The 21099-nt window shown below is 35.0% G+C and overlaps 1 protein-coding gene across 5 annotated transcripts in view; it reads right to left on the bottom strand.

The window, feature by feature from the left end:
- The window catches only part of SBF2 (SET binding factor 2), a 256935-nt gene that overhangs the window by 12532 nt on the left and 223304 nt on the right, over positions 1 to 21099 (bottom strand). For 3 of the 5 annotated variants that reach the window (XM_029961046.1, XM_029961047.1, XM_029961048.1), the window contains 6 exons: positions 17116 to 17300; positions 13690 to 13866; positions 10633 to 10734; positions 9263 to 9448; positions 2744 to 2870; positions 1576 to 1703 (listed from right to left, as the gene is read on the bottom strand). In XM_029961046.1, the coding sequence (XP_029816906.1) occupies positions 1576 to 1703; positions 2744 to 2870; positions 9263 to 9448; positions 10633 to 10734; positions 13690 to 13866; positions 17116 to 17300 (905 nt within the window). Of the gene's footprint in view, positions 1 to 1575; positions 1704 to 2743; positions 2871 to 9262; positions 9449 to 10632; positions 10735 to 13689; positions 13867 to 17115; positions 17301 to 19920; positions 19993 to 21099 lie in introns of all 5 variants that reach the window. The other 2 variants (XM_029961044.1, XM_029961045.1) reach the window with 1 other exon arrangement.

Genomic DNA, 21099 nt, shown 5'->3' on the forward strand with positions numbered 1-21099 from the left:
CAATCACCCTTCAATTTTTCTCAGCAGAAAATCCAAGACTCTCTACCATCAGAGAAAGGAGATAGGCTGTGTAATGGAAGTGGACGTGCCACTTGGAAAAAACACAGTAATATAAAGTAGGCAGCATGAGACTTAGGGTCTTTCAGAGCAGTTTAAAACAGACTGTTGTATTAAAAATGTGTGGTTTTCTTTTCTGTCAAAAAATAGGGTAAGAATTTCAGTTTGCATGTACCTTACTCGAAAGGAATGACTGATTCAGGTGAATGGGCAATTTTGAAGTCTGAAGACTGATGCTCAGTCATTATGACTGATTCTGTTATTAGGACTAATTCTGCAACTATGACACCATTTCATATGAGGGAAAATGTTTTCTTCATAAAAAAAAGAAAATACTACCAAAGTACTGAAAGCTACTCCTGACTGCTTACAGCAAAATGGATAGAGCACACAGTGAACAAGCACCCAGCGAGCTTCAAACTCACCAGGGATGGTCCTACAGAGAAAACGGATGTTTCTCTAAAACAGAGAGAACTGAAGCACTTTCTATCCACTCTATCTACCGATTGACATCATCCTGTTTTCTCCCTGTTCCCTCTTGCACCACCACGTTACTAGGTGAGCATAAATGTTGTGTGTGGGATAAAAGTGGCTGCACTGCTGACTGCAATAATGATCTGATGCAGATTCAAGACACCTTAAGGAAAATAATCTTATTTTTTCTTCTTTTTAAATAAGTTTGGTCTATATAGCAGATTTGAATGCAAAGTATGTTAAGATAAAATGTGGTGAACAACTGGAGGAAAAAGGAAAACCAACGAACACCAACAAAAACATCAGTGGTGCCATGGCCTCAGAGGCAGTGGAGATGTCCTGTCATTATGTTTTCTGTGGACAGACACACAAACAAATGATTTATTAGGGTGAATCTCACTGCCAAAGCAGGAGAGAGTGGCACAGGAATGAATATCTGTGGGACAGTGGATGGTAAGGACACCTTAAATCAGCCTTGTCTCCAGAACTACATTAAGAACAGCACCTTTTTCTCGCAGCTCTTGAGATATCTTGACTTCTTACCTGGCTATTGCAGAATTCTACAATGGTGAGTGTACTATGAGTTTTATGTAATTACTCAGGACACAGTCCAATCTAATGGGCATACAATATCACATGAGACAGCAATACAGATAATGTGATTCAATCAGATTGTTATGAAAAGTGTCCCATTATGACTCTAAGCTCAGTTCCCCTTAACTGTGGTTTGGACTATGCAATTTTTTTTTAACAATATGTGTAAACTTTAAGACAATTTAAAAATAATTCATATAATTAATGAAATCAAACAATGATCCTTATTTAGATCACCATAAATGCACGTTCCAGAATTTGGCCCTTTAAATGATATTTCCATGACTAAGATGACTGAGATTATCAGTCTATGAGACATTGACGAGTCAGTCAAGTAGGGTCAGTTTTGTCCACCAAATGCTTAATTCAGATCAGAACAATTAAGATATCAAAATACACTCAAGGAATCACTCAGGATAATAAAACACTTGTACTTAAAAAAAATCATACCTCCATCTCAGCAGGGGCATAGAGGTAATTGAAGAAAATAGGGCTCCTTTTGTGCATCTTTTCAATACATTCCCAAATACAAATTCCTTTTTTGGCATGTTTATCTCCTTTATCTTCAAACAGTGTCCCTAGGGAAAATAAGAATAGCAAAAAGATAACTTTATGATACCACATAACAAATGCTAAAGCACAGCCTAAAGGAATTTCAGAGAGTAAAGGTACAGTCAAATCTACTATTAAAGGCCATGTGACAAGAAATTGTATTTGATGAAACAACTGTGATTTGCAACTATTCAGTATGGTTATATCTATAAGCCTGTTACAAAATTTACTGAGATACTTGAGTGTGTTTCTGAATGTCCCTCTCTGCCTGCAGCTCTGCTGACTTGGCAGAGCACCAACTCCACAATCCATACTGGAAGGAACCATAGGAGGTCATTGACTCCAACTCCTTGCTTTTGTTAAAATGAAGGTAAATAATAGAAATTAACTTCTTTGTCGAAATAAAATGGTTGCTCAAATCTAGTCTGTCCCCAGGTACAACAGGTTCTAAGAAAAGCATTACAACTGACCAGCTGACCACAAGAACCAGCCCACAAAGCAAAGGAATTCAGAGCAGGTGTTTAGTGAACAAGTTCCAAGAACAGCCTTGACTGTGGTTGTGTAGGTTTATTAAGAAAGTAGGTAAGGCCTTGGAACCAGTAAGGTTGCACATGACAGATGGAGTAAAAAAGAAAATGAAAAAGAGAAACACTGAAGAGAATGCAAGAGAAAGAAGCGAGAGATAATAGATGGAAAGGTTTTTCTTTCTTGAAACTTCATGCACACTCTGAAGGATTCCCAAGGACTCTGTTTCTGTTAAAATAAGGTATTTAGTAGGGGAAACAGAACTATGTGGATAAATTGCTAAAAACCACTCAGGCAAGGCACTAATTTCTTTCACTTTCTCTTAGTCCCATCAATGGCACGGCTCAGGAATCACTGATGCAGAAAATTCTACATGTTCTTCACCTCCATTTTGCTTTTTATACCTGAAATGCAATTCATTACATCATCACCATGAAACTACTGGACCACCTTAAACCAGGCAAAGTTTTGTAAAACAAACAGAGGAGTAAAATACCAAAAACTACAAAAGCAATATGCAAGAAACAAACATCACACATACCATGTTCTAGTCTTTCATAGTCTGAATCCAGAAGAAATGTTTTAAATCGATTTGATATGTGATGAAAAGCCAGAAACTTCAGATAATATTGATTGAACTCAAACTCTGTCGGGTATTGGTTATGAATCTAAAAAAATTAAAAAAAAGAAAAAAAAGGAAAAAATGTATATTGAGCTATAATACAAATAGATATGTAGGAAATAATAAAGTGAAATGACAGCAAAATAATTCCACTGTGAATGCTGAAAAAGAATGGATCCATAAGCATTTTGTCTAAAAATATTTTAAAGCTAAATAAATTCATGTATTGTCTATGCTGCAGAAACATTTCAGAACAGAGTGTACTGTATAATAAGCAGTATTATACTCTGTACAAACCCCAGAATTCTTCAAAGGAATCAAACTGGATATAAATCTTCTGTGATGACTCTTGAGACATCATGTAACTTCACAGGCAAAGATGCTACTCCTTGGATGTGGCTGGAAATGAAGCTTTAATTGGAAGGTTTTGCAGTGGATTTCTTGCTATTGCTCACAACCCCACATAGCAGACATGTACAGAGACAATGCTGCAAATGATATTCCATCTACCACTCCTGAAACAGCTAATTTCTCAAGTACTTTCTAGTCTACACATATTTCTTCCTTTTCAAAATTTGACTCAAAATATTACAATATGAAAAACCTCTCACACTGAGCAGGTGCCTTGCCATTATTCTTTTAAAACAGTGAAATGTATGTAACACCCTAAATGGTTATCCTTATTAGGTTGGGTATCTATCCAATTCAGTGAATGTCTCCAACAGGAGTCAGGAGCAAATACTTAAGAAAACTATACAAGATCATCAGAGTACAGCACTGTGGGATAGCTGATTCTTCACAATTGCTTCCTCTTTAACATTATCCTAAAGACCCTGGTGTAAGATTTTACACATGAAGTTTAATATTCATGGCAAAAGTTTTTAGCACTAGTTATTCATGCTTGATATCCACATAAAATGAACGATTCTAAAAATCTTGATGAGATATTGCTCAGAGAAATTCCATGTTAATTTAAAATTTAAAAATTACTCTTCAAATAACTTTATGACTCATGATCATTATTTTCGGAATTAAACATGGTAATTAACTGAAAATTCCTAAGTACAGTGGAAATATGTACAACTTGCAATTGAAAAAGAAATTGCTGCTTGAATTTCACAGTTCAAATATGTCCCACTGTGCTTTATTTAGCTTCACATCAAACCTGTGAAATACCTTTAGTTCTGCAAGCTTACCCTGCCTTATCTTCTTCATTTCCACCACTCATTTTCCCAATCCATGTTTTCTATCTAGTCTCTACTTATCAGTTACTCAGTGGAGAAATGGGGCTTTTTTCAGTACTTATGGGACTTGTACTAGACTACTTGAAGCTCCTTATGTTTAGATTTTGTCATATACCAACTGAAAAAACCCCAACCAGCTAAATAAAGGGAAAAGAAGTGTTTAGCAAGGAAAGGTTGTCTACCAAACAGTGATTGAAAGGACCTAAAAACACATCCACAGCATTTCAGTCAGAGAATTTGTTGCTCTCGTATCTCACTATGAGCTTGGGGCTAGGCATTTCAAATGCTAAAATACTTTAAGACATCTCAGTTCAATATAACCACACTGATTTTATCCCCGCTTCTCTCCTCATACAAATGACTACATTCCTGCACTGATTTGTAAGAACAGTTAAGCAGAATTTTTTCTATAATAAATTCAAGGCTCCAACTTCATAGACTAAGCAACATTGTAGTTCTCTTTATAAAAAAACCCCATTTTTTTCTGTCACATATTAAATTAAAATATAATTCAAGTACACTGATTCTGTTAAAAAATTACTATTGGGCAGAAATCCAAAAAAGCTCTGCATGTGTGTGCATCTGGACACACACATACGAGTACTTCAATACACATTTTCTCCTTGTGTTAGGGGAAGTTTTCTTTAATATACAGTAAAAAGGAAAGGTGATATTCTGCTAGTTTACATGATTTATACAGGGTCTAATTTCTACTTTCTTAATTTCTACTTATGGTCCAATCATTATTTTAATACACACAAGAATTACAAGAATAAGCTGCTTGTAAAATCCTGCCATGGATCTAAGTGTTGTGGGTGATCCCATTTATGAGATTTCTGGAAACAGAAGCAATTAGAATTTACTATAATACAATTTACTTTTTAAGAGAAAACAACTATATGACATTTCTTTGATAAAGATTAATAATATAGCCATTGATGTTGTTTGTGTTTTAACGTTTGTGGCTGATTTCAGAACACTTGGAGATTGGGAAAGATTCCACATTTAGGTGAAGTGAATACTGTTACTGCTGATTTGTTTAGCTGCAGTGCAGTTAAACTAAGATATTAGGGATAAAACTGCTGATAAAATAAAGCTCCAGCATCAGACATGATAAATTAGAAATTTAACATAGGAGAAAATAATTGTGTTAATTTAAGCAATTAAAAATAACTACAAAAGAGATACTTTTATTACTTGTAGGTAAAACAGCCACTTAGGTTGAGGCTAAATATAGCTGATTTTTCTCTGATAATCCTTTGGTGGCATTTCAGTTAATTCGTTGATTTTAAGGGATATGCTCAAATTTTACATGTAAATTACAAGCAATGTTTTACACTTTATAATTTCAACACTTACCACCTAGAAAGATAAGTCTACAGGGACAAGGTAACTGCATTATTTTTTAAAATGCTTAATCTCCATAATATATGAACACTTAAAACCTGATTAGACCTACAGGTGTTTCTAATATTATGATTAAAGAAACCCAATATTTTAGAATTCTTTTCAAAATCACTGTTCCCACAGAAGTATTGTCCAAATGTATTTAATAATCTTGCACATTTATCAGCCTTCTTTAGTTTTCCAAAACTTCTATCAGTCTTAGTTTTCTAAAATATTCTGTTTTTTCTAAATTCCATTATATATCAATATTTACTTAGTATAAATGAGAAATATAGTACTCCAAACATCCTGTGCTAGTAATCACTACTAGGCTACTCCTGCAAACACTGGAATATCTGAATATATCTACCATGGGAGTAGCACACTCACCTCCTCTTACACAGGGTGCTGTAACAGAGCTCGTTATTGAGCTTAAGAGAAGTCAGCTCTAGAAAATCATCCTGTTTTAATTATATTTAATAAATTACCAAATAGACACAGAAGAAAAATAAGAAAAGCTTCCTCACTGACATCACTTGCATAAACTCAGTCTCCTTAGAAGCAGAGAAAGTATGTGCCAGATGCTGCTATTGTGAAAGACTGATTTTGCATTAATAATTCAGCTGACACCTGGAGATATTGGCGTAAACAATGACTTTTTATAAGATGATGCAGTTCTAATTTAGGAATCACTGCTTCAGTTGTTTTCTCTGTATCTTTAGTTTAACCCATGACATTAATGCATGTAATGGCTCTGTGGTAACTTTCTGACTGTACCTCCTATATGGAGGTACACTAATGGTTAAAAATATTTTGAAAGGACCAAACATCTATTTCCAGTTAATAGGCAATTTAAAAAAACTGATCATAATATATTCAGGGTCAAATTGCAATCTAGTTGGATTCTGTAGTTGTCTAACAAGTTGCATAGAAACCAATGAAGCTTAACAAAAATTTTCAAGTACAAATGTTTACTAAATTTATTTTTTACAGTAAATTCCTAGGAAATTTCCATTAATTTGACTCCAAAATAATTTCCCTAGAATTTACAACCATACTGTTACAATTTGGTATGTCAATAGTATGCCATCATGAGTTAGAAGACTAATCTTCATAAATTTGGTTCTAGAAAACTTACTCAGAATTGCATTCTCAATGGGATTCTAAGTCATTTATCTTACAGATTTTTTTCTAATAGCAAACTAGTATAAATTACCTATATTACACTGATTATGCAACAGAGCTCTGTTCCCATGCCATGTCTTGGATAAAGACAACACTGGGAAAAAAGATTATAACCCCTACACAGCCCTACCTTTCCTCACACAAAGTTACTGCCTCCTTCAGACTGAGCTGCTGAACTGCTTCTAATGGTCTTTTCTACCAAATCTTTTCTATCATTTTGGCTGGAAAAGGCAGGCAGGGTCACGTGAAGCCCTCAGCTAACAGACTGGAGCAGCAGTAATGAACAGCTCCAGATGGGCTGCAGGAGGTAATCCTCCTGCTGACACTGCTGCAGCCAGGGCACGTGGACACAGCCCAAACTCACAGACCAGGAAATACAGACCTTTCTGTAAAATGTGTCTGTTAATAACCTGTACCCTTTATAATGCCTCGGAAGGATAGAGAAGAGTCAGATATCTGTGTCGCGCACCAAAGCCGCTGTCTGAGGTGAACTACAAAGGCAATGCTCTTCCGTTTCCCTGGCACGTTCACATTTCAAGCAACAGTGTCTTAGGCACCTTGCAGCCTGAGGCAAAATCATACCTGACAGTTGTTAACATCAGAGATTTATCCCACTTTACATTTCATCCTAACTTTTAAAGGTGGGATGATTGTAACTCACTATTACATGATCCTAGAGCTGCAGAATGTGTTAAACATAACTTAAAAGAAACCCCAAGAGTTCTGCCATGAAGAAAACATGGTAAATTCTATTTCATGACAATAAACCGAAATCGTTGAATTTAAATTTTAACTTTGTTCTGGATAACCCATTTGTTCCAAAGTCTGTGTGATCTCTGGACTCAAGAAAAAAACACCATAGAGGTATGCGTGGATAATTTCCTTGCTTTTCTTTATGCCAACTTTCTAAGATTTATTACAGTAGAACTGGAGCAAAGTGTTTCCAGGGTCAGAAAGAGGATGTAGGCATCAACAAATGGTTGATGGGGAGATGCTGGAGTGATTCACTTTGAAATTATACTACTGCTTAAAATCAAATATAAGTTCACTCCATTCCACTAATAGACAGAGCTATACCAATCAGGTAATTTAAGCTTAGAGAAGACTCCTGACAGCAGAGAGAATACAGCACCATGACCAAAATGTATGATTTACATGCAGAATTGAACAAACCACCAGGCAGATGGGTTTCAGTATTGAAGATGGGTTTCAGTATTGAATTGCCATTGCAACCAAGAATATATTTTTTTCTACTTCAGAAAAGGAGAAACAACCCTAAGCCTATTTTAAGAAATAGTTAGTGTGACAACTGGGCAGATTAAGAATGAAAGATGCAGTACTGATTCTTTTTAGAGAAATCTCCCTATTTCAAATAAAACAAACCTGAGGACCACAATCATTGGGAAAGAGAACGATGGAAAAGGAGATATGACAAATACTTCTAAGGTTTCCCTAAGGGGAATGCTGTAGGAATCAATCCAAATTCCGAGAATATGATTCATTAACTTCCAAGACAGCAATAATGATGACTGTTGGTGTTTAACATTGGGATGCAAATAAAGTTTTTCTTTTCAGTAACATGCTCTTCTGTAAGTCTTTACTCATCTTCTTATAAACTCATTCATTATCAATCTGACTCATATCTGAAGATGGTTTCTCACTGGTTTAGCAAGTTATTTAATCTGTGGAGTTTGCTTCAGGTAGCAGAGTAAGTCTACTTACTGACTTCTCTTTCATGCAAGTATTCACTATCAATATGTTTTCCCAGTAAGAAGGCTGGTGCTTCAACAGTTATCTTCTGTGAGACATGGTCATCCATAAATTTTAATACAGGTTAATAATGTTAAGGAGACTTTCAGCTTTTCCAGTGAGAAAAATGAGAAGTGGGACAAGAAGGACACATGTACAAAGGAACTGTGCAAGCGCCTATCCTGTGTTTGCATACACAGAAACTCTGCGAAGAATTTACATTGACTGGTTTCAAATCAAGAAAAGGATAGACTTCAGAATCAACCAAAAATGAGTATAATATTCTTAACCTAACCTCTTCCTACACAACACAATTGTTGGTGTCCCTCTTCTTCTGAACATGTACTACATAAAAAAATCAGAAGATCTCAGGACCCCTGGTTTATGGCTATCATTGTTTCCAGAATTAATGAAGTACAAGGCCTTTTCAAGGCTCATCATCAGCACAAGGCATTAAAAAATGTCACTGTAAAAATCAGTCAATTCCTTCTTCTGAATAAAGATGTTTTTAAGCTTTCCTTCTTCTGAATAAAGATGTTTTTAAGCTTTCCTTCTTCTGAATAAAGATGTTTTTAAGCTAAGACTGCCAAAAGCCAGTCTTAGCTTAAAAAACTTTTATTTGAAATCTCCACATATATGACCTTAATAGATCCATACTGCCAATCATCCTTCTTAGTCTGCTTTGTGCAGATGGGTCAGTCTCCTCTAGACAACCACTCCTCTTCTTGAGGTGCACTCCATTCACTTTAATAAAAACTAGAGAAGGACATTACTAGCCTTCTCAAACCCTTATCCACAATGTCTAAAATATTGGCATATACACATTTCTTTATGTATCCTTCTTGTAAATAAAGTTAGATAGAGGTTGACTTACCTGATGCACACAGTCTAAGAACTGTAAGAAAACAGGAGCAAATCCACTACCCTGACAATTGAGACTCAGATTACTACGTTGACTGAATTTATGACCAAAAGAGAGCCATTCTTTTTCCACCAGCATTCGGAAGCCTTCAAGTGTCCTATAGAAGGGATCACTGAGTAACTGCACCAGAGATACCACCTGGATCACAAGACAGGATATATTGTGTTAAGAGTGACAGAAGTTAGGAGAACCCTTTAGTAAATGAACATAAACATTCCATAATCTGTTTATCGTTCAAGAAAACAAAAGCTTTCATATAAACTCAATGGCAAGTATTTTATCACATACATTAAGTATTTTTATAAAACAAGTCAAATAATATCTCATATGAAAAAGTTTCAATTAAACTGAGGCTTTATAATATCAGTAAAAGTCAAATCTAAGCAACTACAGACTGGGGAAGTCATCACAATGATTACTACACTTAATGACATTTGAAATAAAACCACTTCTATCATAAACAGTTTTAAGGCAGAATCTGCTACCTCAGCAAACAAAGCATTAAAGAATTGGTCCTGAGCTTGACTTTAGATTTCCTGCAGCATTGCCATGCTATGGTGATTACCAGCCAACTTCAGTCTGTCTTTATAAGCAGCATCTCAGGAGACTTGAAAATACAGCACAGACTGCTTCCACTTCCAGCTATGCACGTCCTGTTCTCTATTCGTTACTGTTTGACAGTGATTCTAATAATTACATTAACATTCTTTTGTGGGTTTGTTTACCTGGTATGAGGATGCTGGCTGCACATGAGGTTTTTATTTACAGACTTATTGATATCTGTGTTTATCTTCCGAATTATGAAACAACTGCATGGACATGATGCCTTTACAAAATGAGGCACCGGGTCTTCGTTCACTTAATTTATAGTTTGTGGTGATCTGTCCTTGCAGCAGGTGCTACAGTCACTTTGGCACAAATTTAGTTTTCTCCCTGTGTGTGGTCTCCTAACTCCATTTATGGAGTGAATGGAAGAGAATGAATTTCTTCTGTGTTTAGAGTGTAGTATGTTTAAAAAGAACAGTTGTGGCAACTTTTAGCTTTCATTCTTACATATGGTTAGGTGCAGGAATGCTGATTTTGTATCTAAGCCTTAGAATTGTTAAGTACATCTGGACCTTTGGAACAAATTCATTTTAAGGAACTATTTCATGGTGTAAATTGCAAATGAATGCAAGGATTCATGCATTCTAGTTTCGTCTCTGCTGTCACAACACAAATTTATCAATGTTATAGCAAATTATCTGTCACTTGTGTAAAACAGTAATGCTTGGTGTTTTTTCTAAATATTTAGCTATTTCAAGGTTTTAATAGCATCTTACTTGTGCAGTTATATCCCAGCCATCTTCCAAACAAACCATAACAGAAGAACCATTTTCCAGGAGTTCAGAGATGATCACGCCCAGTTGCATTATCCTGTGAAGCTATAAAGCATTATGAATGAATAATGTACTCAAGCATAAGATAAATTTCTAGGTAATATCAATAACTAGAATATTTTAGCACTTAATATTTAAAAAGGTGTTCTGAGATTAACATACAGCACAGAGAAACACGTTGATGCAACCTATTAGACAACAATAAAATGTAGCCATCTAAGAATTTCCATCTGAACTACAATAAAACTAGGGAAATTTTTGAAGATAGGAACTTAAACTATTAAAGCCAATGAGTAGTGTAATAAAATAGCTGTCATAAAAAGGAGAATGGCTGACAGATTTACTGTAGAGAAATTCCATCCTGGGCTTAACACTAAAATAATTTCCTGTGAAATGTTAAGGTTCCATAAAGTCACTAAGTATTTTGATGGAGAACCTATGTAAGATATTTACAAGATAATATTTTTAATGCTTAGTTCTCATGGAAGTTGGAAATTAATGAATTGAAGAATAATAACATTACTTATAATCAAACCACAAACGCAAAAATAGACCCAGAAACAGTTCAGATAGTTGGGTAGACAGGTTAAAACATATGGAAAGAGGACACACTAATTATTTGAACTTGATACTCATTATGCAGTGATGCTAAAATTCCTTGAGCAGGTCAGTTAGGTAATATCTCTGGAAGAGTTATTGACTTGAATGATGCCATTTCAAATGCGATAGGTATAAGCAGGGTGAAAAAATTCAGGTGAATCTGAGCAACTTTATCTTACAGTGAGACTTCACATTGTTTTTACTAAAAGGAAAAACTATATGATGTTTCTACTGTTTTTGTCGTACTATGACAGCACTCTTGTAAACAATGAGATAATATAACATATAAACAATTCAGTTTTTTACAGTATTGCTCTTTGTGGAGCACTGAATATAATCAACCAATAGAAGCAGTAGGAAAGATGAAAGCCAGAAAGGAGGAAGAAAACAGTATAGGAAGACAAATAAGAAATGGCAAGAAACATCTAAGACCATTTATGCAAAGAAAAGTAAGTTCAGAAAGGACAGAAGGCACAGGAAAGGGAAAAGGAAATTAAACTGAAGAAAATAAGAGGAAAAATGTTCAACCAAACAAATAGCTAAACACTAGAAAATTCATCATTGTTTTGGGCAGTCTGATTTTTTCCTCTTAAAAAAACACCAATCTGATGAATATTACCATGGAAATTGTGATGGAAAAACCTTGACTCCTCTGAGCGTTCAAGTAGCCATTAATTAGAAAAAAAAAACCTAAACAAAGTTTCCTTCAATTTGTTATAGAAAACCATTGAAAAAAGCACCACTTTTACAACCACAAGCAGCTAGTTTATTGTTCTATACTTTCTCAGGCAGTAGAATAGAAGAAAGGCTGTTTTTTCCCATTCTTAATGAAGAAACTTATATGCAATCTGGTTAGACATATTCAGTCTTAAAAATGCAAACCACTCATTTTTATAACTTGCATTCAGAACACAGGGCAGCATTTCAAATTTCTTCTTATGTATTCACATTCTTATAAAGAGAGAGTTAGTCCTTACAGTGTTAAAATCAATAACGTTAAACTTCTATTGCCCAGAAGAGGAAAGCATAATACAATAAAAACACATTTCCTAAATGACAGATCTGTGTTCTTTCATGGGAATAGTAGAAAATGTGCCAGATCATAAATTAACTTTATCACATAAGTCACATATGACGTGATTTAAAGCAGAGAGATGTGGTTTAAATGTCACACAGCTAGTGTGTGACATTATGATCTAGTCCTGAGCAAAGAGTGACACACTCAATGCAAAGAGTGATCCTCTGAAACATGCCAAAAGGGAGTAACTCCAGTGTTATCTCCCCTCAGTCTCTCTGCTGCTATAGGGACATGTTTATTTCCTCAAAGTGACATTCAATTTGTTTATCTACACTTATCAACTCGCTCAACTCCACTGCACCTGAAAATGTTCACACAACGAGGGAGTCACGTCCTCATGCTCTTCCCACTTTTCCCCTTTCTGAAAAACATGTTGGCCAGGCACAGCCATGACCAGCTCCTTGCTCTCTATGGAGTGGCCACACCTCAGGGAAGAAGTTAAGCCACTTGTTGCACTACAGCACATTTCAATCAGGAGTGCATTTTCAAATGTGGAATTACTGAAATGACTGTGTTACTCACATGTATTTCCTCTCTGAGAAATCAGCATAAAAAATTCTGTTTTGTATGATTAATTGCATTTGAGAAGAATATATACAGCAGCAGATTCCACACACAACAAGCAACTGTTAAAAAACATTCACTATAATTAAAATGGTTTTAGATTTACAAAGAGCTGGCTTTCCCATATCCTTCTTCATTTGAATCTTGCAAAGTGTGTTCCAGTCTTGCCTTTGTTTGGTTAATACTTATGTAAGGGAATATGGGATAGGGAAATAAAGGTACAGATTCAAAGAGATCAGATTAACACACATACAAATCCTCTCTTCTCAACAAGCACTTCCCCATATCCCACAACAGGCAAGAGATGTTTGCTTTATTTGTTAACTTGTGCATATCGAAATTCAGGGTGGGAACACATATGAAGAGTAGAATATTGGTTTTAAAATAAAAAAGCTTATTTATTGTTCTAAGTTTTTTTCCTGATTTTTAAAATACATAAAATAAGAAAAACCAGTTAAAACCAAGACCATAAATTTATATAGACAGAAAAACCAGTGATTTCTTCTTGTGTATGTGTTCCATGCTACAAAACATAAATTATGCTATAAAAAATGCCTCCCAGATTAGTCAATGTTATGATTGTATTAAAATAATAATACTTAGGTAATGACAGAATTGATAGTATGTGAAGTAATTGAAATGAGCAAAGAAGAACAGCTGGTTAGAACACAATAGTTCTCTGTCAGAAGAGCTTGAAATTTATTTTGTGTGAGCAGTACTGCATATAGATTATCAGAAGTATCTGTCATATAAATTACCTGTGGGAACCACTCTGACTCCCCAAGTGCTTTAAGGAATGTTGCCTCAGAATCAGTAGGAATTGTGCTGGGAACACAAGCTCTCATCAGCTTTTTAAAGCTTGCCTTTGTCTGTCGGATGTCACTGAATTCAACAGGAACAAATTCACAATTCAAAGCAAAATCAAGTTTGAACCCCTGTATGAAAAGGACAACAGCAGATGTAATTTAAAAGGGAAGCATATTTTTCACTGACAGACTCCTTAAATCCCAAAGTGTTGTCTGCTTTATTGCTAAATAATTTAATTCCTAATTCACCTGTCCAGGATAATAAAAATCCTCACACCACTTGGAAAATGTACCATAACAAAGTACTCTTCTACTACTCACAACAGCAGAATGAACTGCACAGCAGTCATATTTTTAATAATAAATTTAGTAGTAATACTAGTGAAAAACTAGAGTTGAGTGACAAATCTGTTGAGTTCTTCATACACAACATAATGTGTTTCCTTTAGCATTTTTAAAGCAAATTAGCAATAAATAAATAAAAATCAAAATAACTATGGATGACATACCAACAGTGCAGGACAGATTCTGGGAGTTCAATAAAGCAGAAAACCCCTCAAACCCAAAAAGATCCATCACAACTACAAACTAGCTGACTCATCTAAGCAGTCACTGTACACTGAGACAGTTGTTTATTTGAAGTACCTAGTTCAGCACAGAACAGCAGGCAGAGAATACCAGACAGTTTTCCTAGCAGAATTCCTCTTGTTTTATTTAACTTACTACATTTAGAGAACCAGTAATAATAGAGAAGGACTAAATTAAGAAAATAATTTAGTTAACTGAAAAAAAAATCCAAAACAATGGACTATGATGAAAAGGATAATATGGAGAACATTAAGAGGAAAAACAATTCTCATGTATGAAGCACCACTGAAGATGTTCATGCCAAACTTTTTGAGTTTTCTTCAGAAATTGCTCTTTCATTGAATTCAACTTGGCCTGCAAATAATTTTCATTAAGCTCCTTCATAGGATGCCAAGTGAAAATGTGGTAAAGCGAAAGCCCAGGTTTAATTCTGTTTGTATTTTGTCATGGTTTAAATCCAAATTTAATAACTCACCTAGCAAACTTGCTTTCTTAGAATGTAAGTTGTAATAATGTATGACAAAAGCAATGAGAAAAGTAGCACCATTTCCTTAAAATGTTGTACACTTCTGTTTGTATCATCAATTTATGTGACATGATATTTAGCAGAATAAAGCAGGTTTTTATAGGAGTCTACATCAGTAATGCATACCCTTTACAAAGCTAAAAATTTCCAAGTTAGCAGGATGCTAGCAAAAACTAGGAAAGTACTCCACAATCAAAAATCAACAAGATTTCTTTATACTAAAACAAAACTTGAATGAATTTATAGAATAAATACAAATCATTAATAGAAGGTTTAAAACACTTCATCACTATGCAATTTTATTCTTACATTTGCTAACACAATACACTCTTCTTTAGAAATGCCCAAAGGTGACTAATCTTCTGCAAAACTGTGTTATTAAACAAAACAAACAAACAGAAAGTGAAAACCCCATGAGCTCTAAACCAGCAAGGAAATAATTCAGCATAATATAATGATCCTTGACGTTTCCAAATTATATACATCCTACTGTACTTCAGAATAATTCATGCTGATTTTGCCCAATGCTTGTTGCTTGTACATCCAACAGTCAGCTCTTTCAATATTTTGCATAATAATACACACCTGTATGGTAATAGATTAAAAATGTTTTAATCTATACCAAGCACTAACATATTATCCTCAACTGTTTGTGACTGCTGATACATCAACCAGCTTCTCTTGTTTGCACAAGTGGCCTAAAGGGTCACGTCAAAGCAGCAGACTGAAGTACAACTTTAGATTCATGATTGAACTCTTCATCAATCATTCATTAAGAAATCAAATAAATAGAAATGTGAATAGTTGTTATTATTGGATTATGGCAATTCAGTTCTGTGTAATTGATGCATTATTCTGGCACAGCATGATTCCTCCACCTCCCAAAAGAACAAAATTTCAGAAAGAATTGAATACTGATGTATTTTCCTACTACCAGTAACTGTTTTTGAAGGTTATGTATTTCAAAAAATACGTATTATTTTATGTATGTTCACATTTTGATTGAGAAAGTAGAAAACAACTGATTTTTCAATCTTCGAATGCAGAGGCTTAAAAAAAAAAATCTGCAATCGTTTTCGGAAACAAGTAAAACTACCAAAAATTCATGTAGAGGATACTTGTTTCTTAAACAACTGCATATAAAATATTAAAATCTATCCAAAAAGGTGTATGAAACTGCAGACATCATGGTTCTTTTCATGTAATCAAATCAGGATGCTCAGAGTTCTATTCTCATCGATTTGGCTTAATGTGAGTTTAAGTGTTGCCCACAGTAACGAAGGTTTCCTCCTCTGGTAATCGCTTTCCTGATTTACAACATTCCATTTCCTTTACAGCGTATTTCAACACATCGGGAAAAATAAAACTGCACTTTAAATCACCAAATAAGCCTGTTTTCATATTTCCCCAAATAGCAATCACCGAGATGATGACTCAGCTGAACATCAGACAAGCAGTCAGCAGATTCAGAGTACAGTAGTATGTATTTAGGTGTGGCTCTGAAAGAAAGGACTTGTAAATATATTTAAGTGTGGCTCTAAAAGAAAGGACTTGTAAATGTGGAGCTCCAGCACTTCCCTTGGAATATGAATGGTATCTGGAAGGGGCAGCAAGCTCCACTGCTGCTGCACCAGCCCCACTCCATCTGCCTACAGTCCCATTGTTCAGCTTTATCCCAGCAGTGACAGAGCAGAGCCCAACTGTGCTGCCCTTGCTCCTTGCAAAGCCAAGGCAGGACAGCAGTCAAGACAGTGAAGACCCAGTGCCTTCTGAATATGAAGGCTTTTCTGGATGCTCTGTTGCATAGCAAGGCATGTCTTTCCTAGCCATGCTTTTCCCAGTTTGAATGCTCTTACCTTGTACAAAAGCTATTCCATTCCTCTCCAGTCACCTGTTGCCCATCGTTGCATCTCTTACTTCAACTATACATTAATATTTGACCAAAAGCGACAAATGCACAGAACTTTTGTGGGTTTGAGCCTGATCTTTAACTGCTCTTCAAGATGATGTAGTATATTTTATGTTAACTTTGTTGTATTACATGACCACAGAGTTGGATTTTCACCACCCTAGCCCCCACTAAGTTATACAGTATTAATTGCTATTCTGCATATAGAAATACTTCTCATAAGACTTCAGACCTTTAGGAGAGTTATCCATCTGCCTTATCTAGAGTATTATTTCCTGTTTTGTAACATTAGAGTTATTAAACTCAAGCCAAATAAAAACTATGTTAACATAAAATAAAAAAAAATTGCCATTACCCGTAATTGAGATTTTTCTCCAAATATATAGAGGGCTGCTTGTCTTCTCAAAAGCTGACTTTGCAGAAAACTGCTGCTACTGTAGGAAGGAGTGTTATCTTTCCCTGCAAGTCTTGCACCAACATCAATGAATGGAGTCTGAGTGTTGATAAATCGGTTGCTTGAACGAAGACTCGCCCATACACCTTCATAAGGACGAGAAATATTTAAAAACCTCTTTGTGTGAGGCACTGAAGATCATAATTATTAAGGCATATGCTTAACATAATTTAGAAAGTAGAGTGCTTAAACATGTCACGTGCACCCCTTACAGGACATAATTAACAGCACATACTGGAAAGAAATATTTTCGTAACAAAACTTGTCGAAACCATCCTACTGCATCATCATGTAACCTAAAATACTAATCAAGCTCTGCACCAGCACTTTCTATTGTAGAGAAAATAGTTGCTATGATATCAGTAATACAATGATAAAATGAATCAGACCTTGCAAATAACATCTATTTAAGCGTACAGAAATGAAATTACTAATGTTCTTTTCAGAAAGTGGGACAAAAGTTTGAAGTACTTCCTTGTCAGGTATATTATTTTGGAAGTCTAACTATTAAGAATATTACATAATTGCTTTCTTCAAAAATGGAAATAATATCACTTAAAATTCCCTATTACCTAGAATTCTTATGTTCTTTTCACCCTACACAGTGTAATAGTATCAACCATATCATACTCTAATGAAAATGTATGTGAGGATGATCAGTTCAAATATCACATTTCAGGATAAAGTATTCCATATTGACTCTTGAAATGCCATGACTAAAATGCAGAATGCCACAAATTTTAGTTTTTAATTGTCCTTTCTAATGGACAATTAGAAATCAAAATGTATTAAAGAAAGTTCTTCTTTTAATCACATTGTAGCAGATGGGACAGTGGTACAGCTGTGTGAGCAGAGAGAAGGATGCCTAGATCACAGCCCTACACTTCAAATCACTGCTGTGGCAGCAGGGCATGGTACAGAAATCCCAAAATTAGCAACAACATGAGCTTGAAACAATGCAGTGTGATGTGGAAATGTGGAACCATGGACTCGCATCTGAAAGCAGCACAGCAATATTTGAATGGCTTCACAGCAACCTCTCAGCAGCACTTTTAGTTTGCATATTGTGCCTTGCTGCTGCAGTTGTACTGTCATTTCCAGAGGAGGAAATTTCTACAGCACACAGACATGCTCTGATCTGATCATGCTTAAGTAAGTTTTGTGATTTTATCACGATAAAGCAGCAATAAATCAGATTGCCAAGGCCTGTTTAGCATTAGCAGAAGAAAATACAAGTAGTAAATACTTCTCTGTTTCTTGTGCCTAAGTTAATAACCATGATTTTGTGACATTGTGTGTCCACTGTGAGGTAGCTGAAAGGTACTGGGTTTTCAGAATATAAACAGCACTACTTGAAAAATGAAATTCCTTAAAGTATACTAAATTTGGCGTTCAAATGGCAGTGCGAAATTCTTTAACCCGATATGCACTAATCAGGTTATCAGAAGAGACTCTTGTCCACAAATCTGCAAAGAAAGATATCGAAAAGAGGCACCAGAAATATCTCATAGTAGTAGAAATTTAGATACTATAGGACCAACACCCCACACTCTTCAGGAAAATCTAATAATATGCATAGTTAACATTTCTTGCATAGAAGAAGAAGTTGCAGATAACAGTAAATTCCACTGAGATAGCTCAACCAGTAAAATAATTTTATTCTATATTCTAGAAGCAGGATTACATTTCTATTGAAAAAATAATTCTGTACAGTAATCCTCAACAGGGACTTGTCTGTAGAGTTTAGCTTGTCTGCTTGTCTGGCTATTAGCCTGAGAGGTGAGCAAAGGAATCGGAGTAACTGGGAATGGCTGGCAGGAGCTCAGGAATCAGTAACAGATCTAAACAGCTCCCACTTCACAGCCAGCCAGTTTTATAAACACCTCACCTAGTAAAGTAGAGTGTTTAGTATAAACTTCTATTCCACGTCTCAACTACTGCAGATGAAATAATAAAGACTTTAGCTAGCAGAATTCACAGCAAAAACTGAATAAGAGAAGTTAACTTCTCGTTCATTTGGTATGAAAAATGCTAGCTGCAACACAGACTGCTGTCCCCAGAGATGACACACACAGAAATACACAGTGACACTTGGGAGCATTTCACAAAAGCAGCCATCATTAGCACCTGCAGCACACCAAAAGCAACAAAACTGGTTACAAATACATGCAGATGAACATGTTTACCAGAGATGGATAGCATGGATTAAAAGGAACAACTATGTTTCCATCCTAATTTTGCCTAGTAGCTTATTTTTTGTTACAGTATCTAGCATTCATTATTTAGCATATACTGCATTATTATGTCTTTCTGATGTGACAGAAATCAATTTTTCCCTGTTCACTAACCTTGACAATAATTATGGAAAGAAACTAATTGACTAGGTAACAGTATTTCTTAGCTATTATATTAAAGCAGCAGGAATACTAAATACTCTTTTCCAGAATAATTTTTTGCTGTTTAAAATTTTCACACCAAAAATTTCTATGTATCACTCTGTGTTAGATCAGTGTCACTGCATCATACATTCAATGGTCAAAAAATTCCAAAACAAAACAAAATCACAACACTGAGCTAAAAAATTAAAAATTTTGTTAATGCAGAATTAAAGTTGTCTGTCAGTATCACTTTAGAATGTGTTAGGATATTGTAGCAGCTATGAAGATGGTAGAAAAGAATGTGCTTTTAGGACACAGAATACAGTACCTTGATGGACTCTTTCCTTAGTTGCTGATTTGGAATTTGAATGAGTGAAACATTTATCTCTGTACCCAAGCACTGGTAGATAACAGTTAAGACAGAAGGAGGAGGAATGGAATGCACATTGCAGCGAAACACATTGCAGGAGAAAAGAAAAGGGTTACTTATTAATTTCCAAAGGTCTAGTATATATTGCATTTCTTTAAAGTACACGATTTATCAGACAGCACAAATCTTAGTCATCACAAGACAAAACATTAATCAAGCCACAAAATCAATATAAAATGGGAAGGAGGCATTCATTTATCAAAAAGGAATAATTTTCATTCTCATTGCAATAGCTTCAAACATGTAGCACAGCCATCATATGCTTTTCCATAATTATAATACCAAAGGAAATGCAGCAATTAAATCATTCTTATTGAAAGCTTCTACCCAGTTGAAAGTTAGCTTAATTAAAAATCCCAAACTTAATGCCTTTTAAAAAAAAACTGTTTTAATCTAGGTGCATTAAGTGCATAATTTGTTGGACCTCAAAATCAAAGCAGAGTGAAAGACATTTGTTCTACGCACCTCCAAACATTTTTAGAGGACCATGTACAAGTATATAATTTAGAAAACATGTAATATCTACCACACAAAGAGATTTCCTCTCCCCTTGCAAAACTTCTCATTTTCTGTGGGAGCCTGATATGTTTATCAGTGCATATATCTTTGCCTCAAAAACCACATCAACACAACCAAGTTCTTTTAAATCAAATATTCTGTTGAAACATACTCAAAATGTTAATGTCACCTGTTATTAATTCTCTGAGCTGGGTCTGTATTTATTAATTATAAATATCCTAGTATTTTTTCAATAACAGCAAATCATACTCAAAAAACTTTTTATTCTACTAAATTACACAACAATGCCAGGTAAGAAGTGATGCTCTGTAGAGCCACACTATATTTATGAAGTAATATAAGAAGAAAAACTATGGATTTTGAGTGAGCTTGCAATTCTTATGAAAGATATCACCCAAGGTATTGCCAAAAAAAAGTCCAAGAATGAAATATAATGAAATATAATATTATGAAATATAAGTATTTGAACAAGTATTTCAGATCAAAACCAACCTGACTGGGCTTTGGGCAGATACTTTGTTACAGTGTTCCAGATAAAGTAAAAAACCACATTGACAC

The sequence above is a fragment of the Manacus vitellinus genome, unplaced genomic scaffold (genome assembly GCF_001715985.3).
Source record: "Manacus vitellinus isolate BGI_N305 unplaced genomic scaffold, ASM171598v3 scaffold_30_pilon, whole genome shotgun sequence".
Lineage (NCBI taxonomy): Eukaryota > Metazoa > Chordata > Aves > Passeriformes > Pipridae > Manacus > Manacus vitellinus.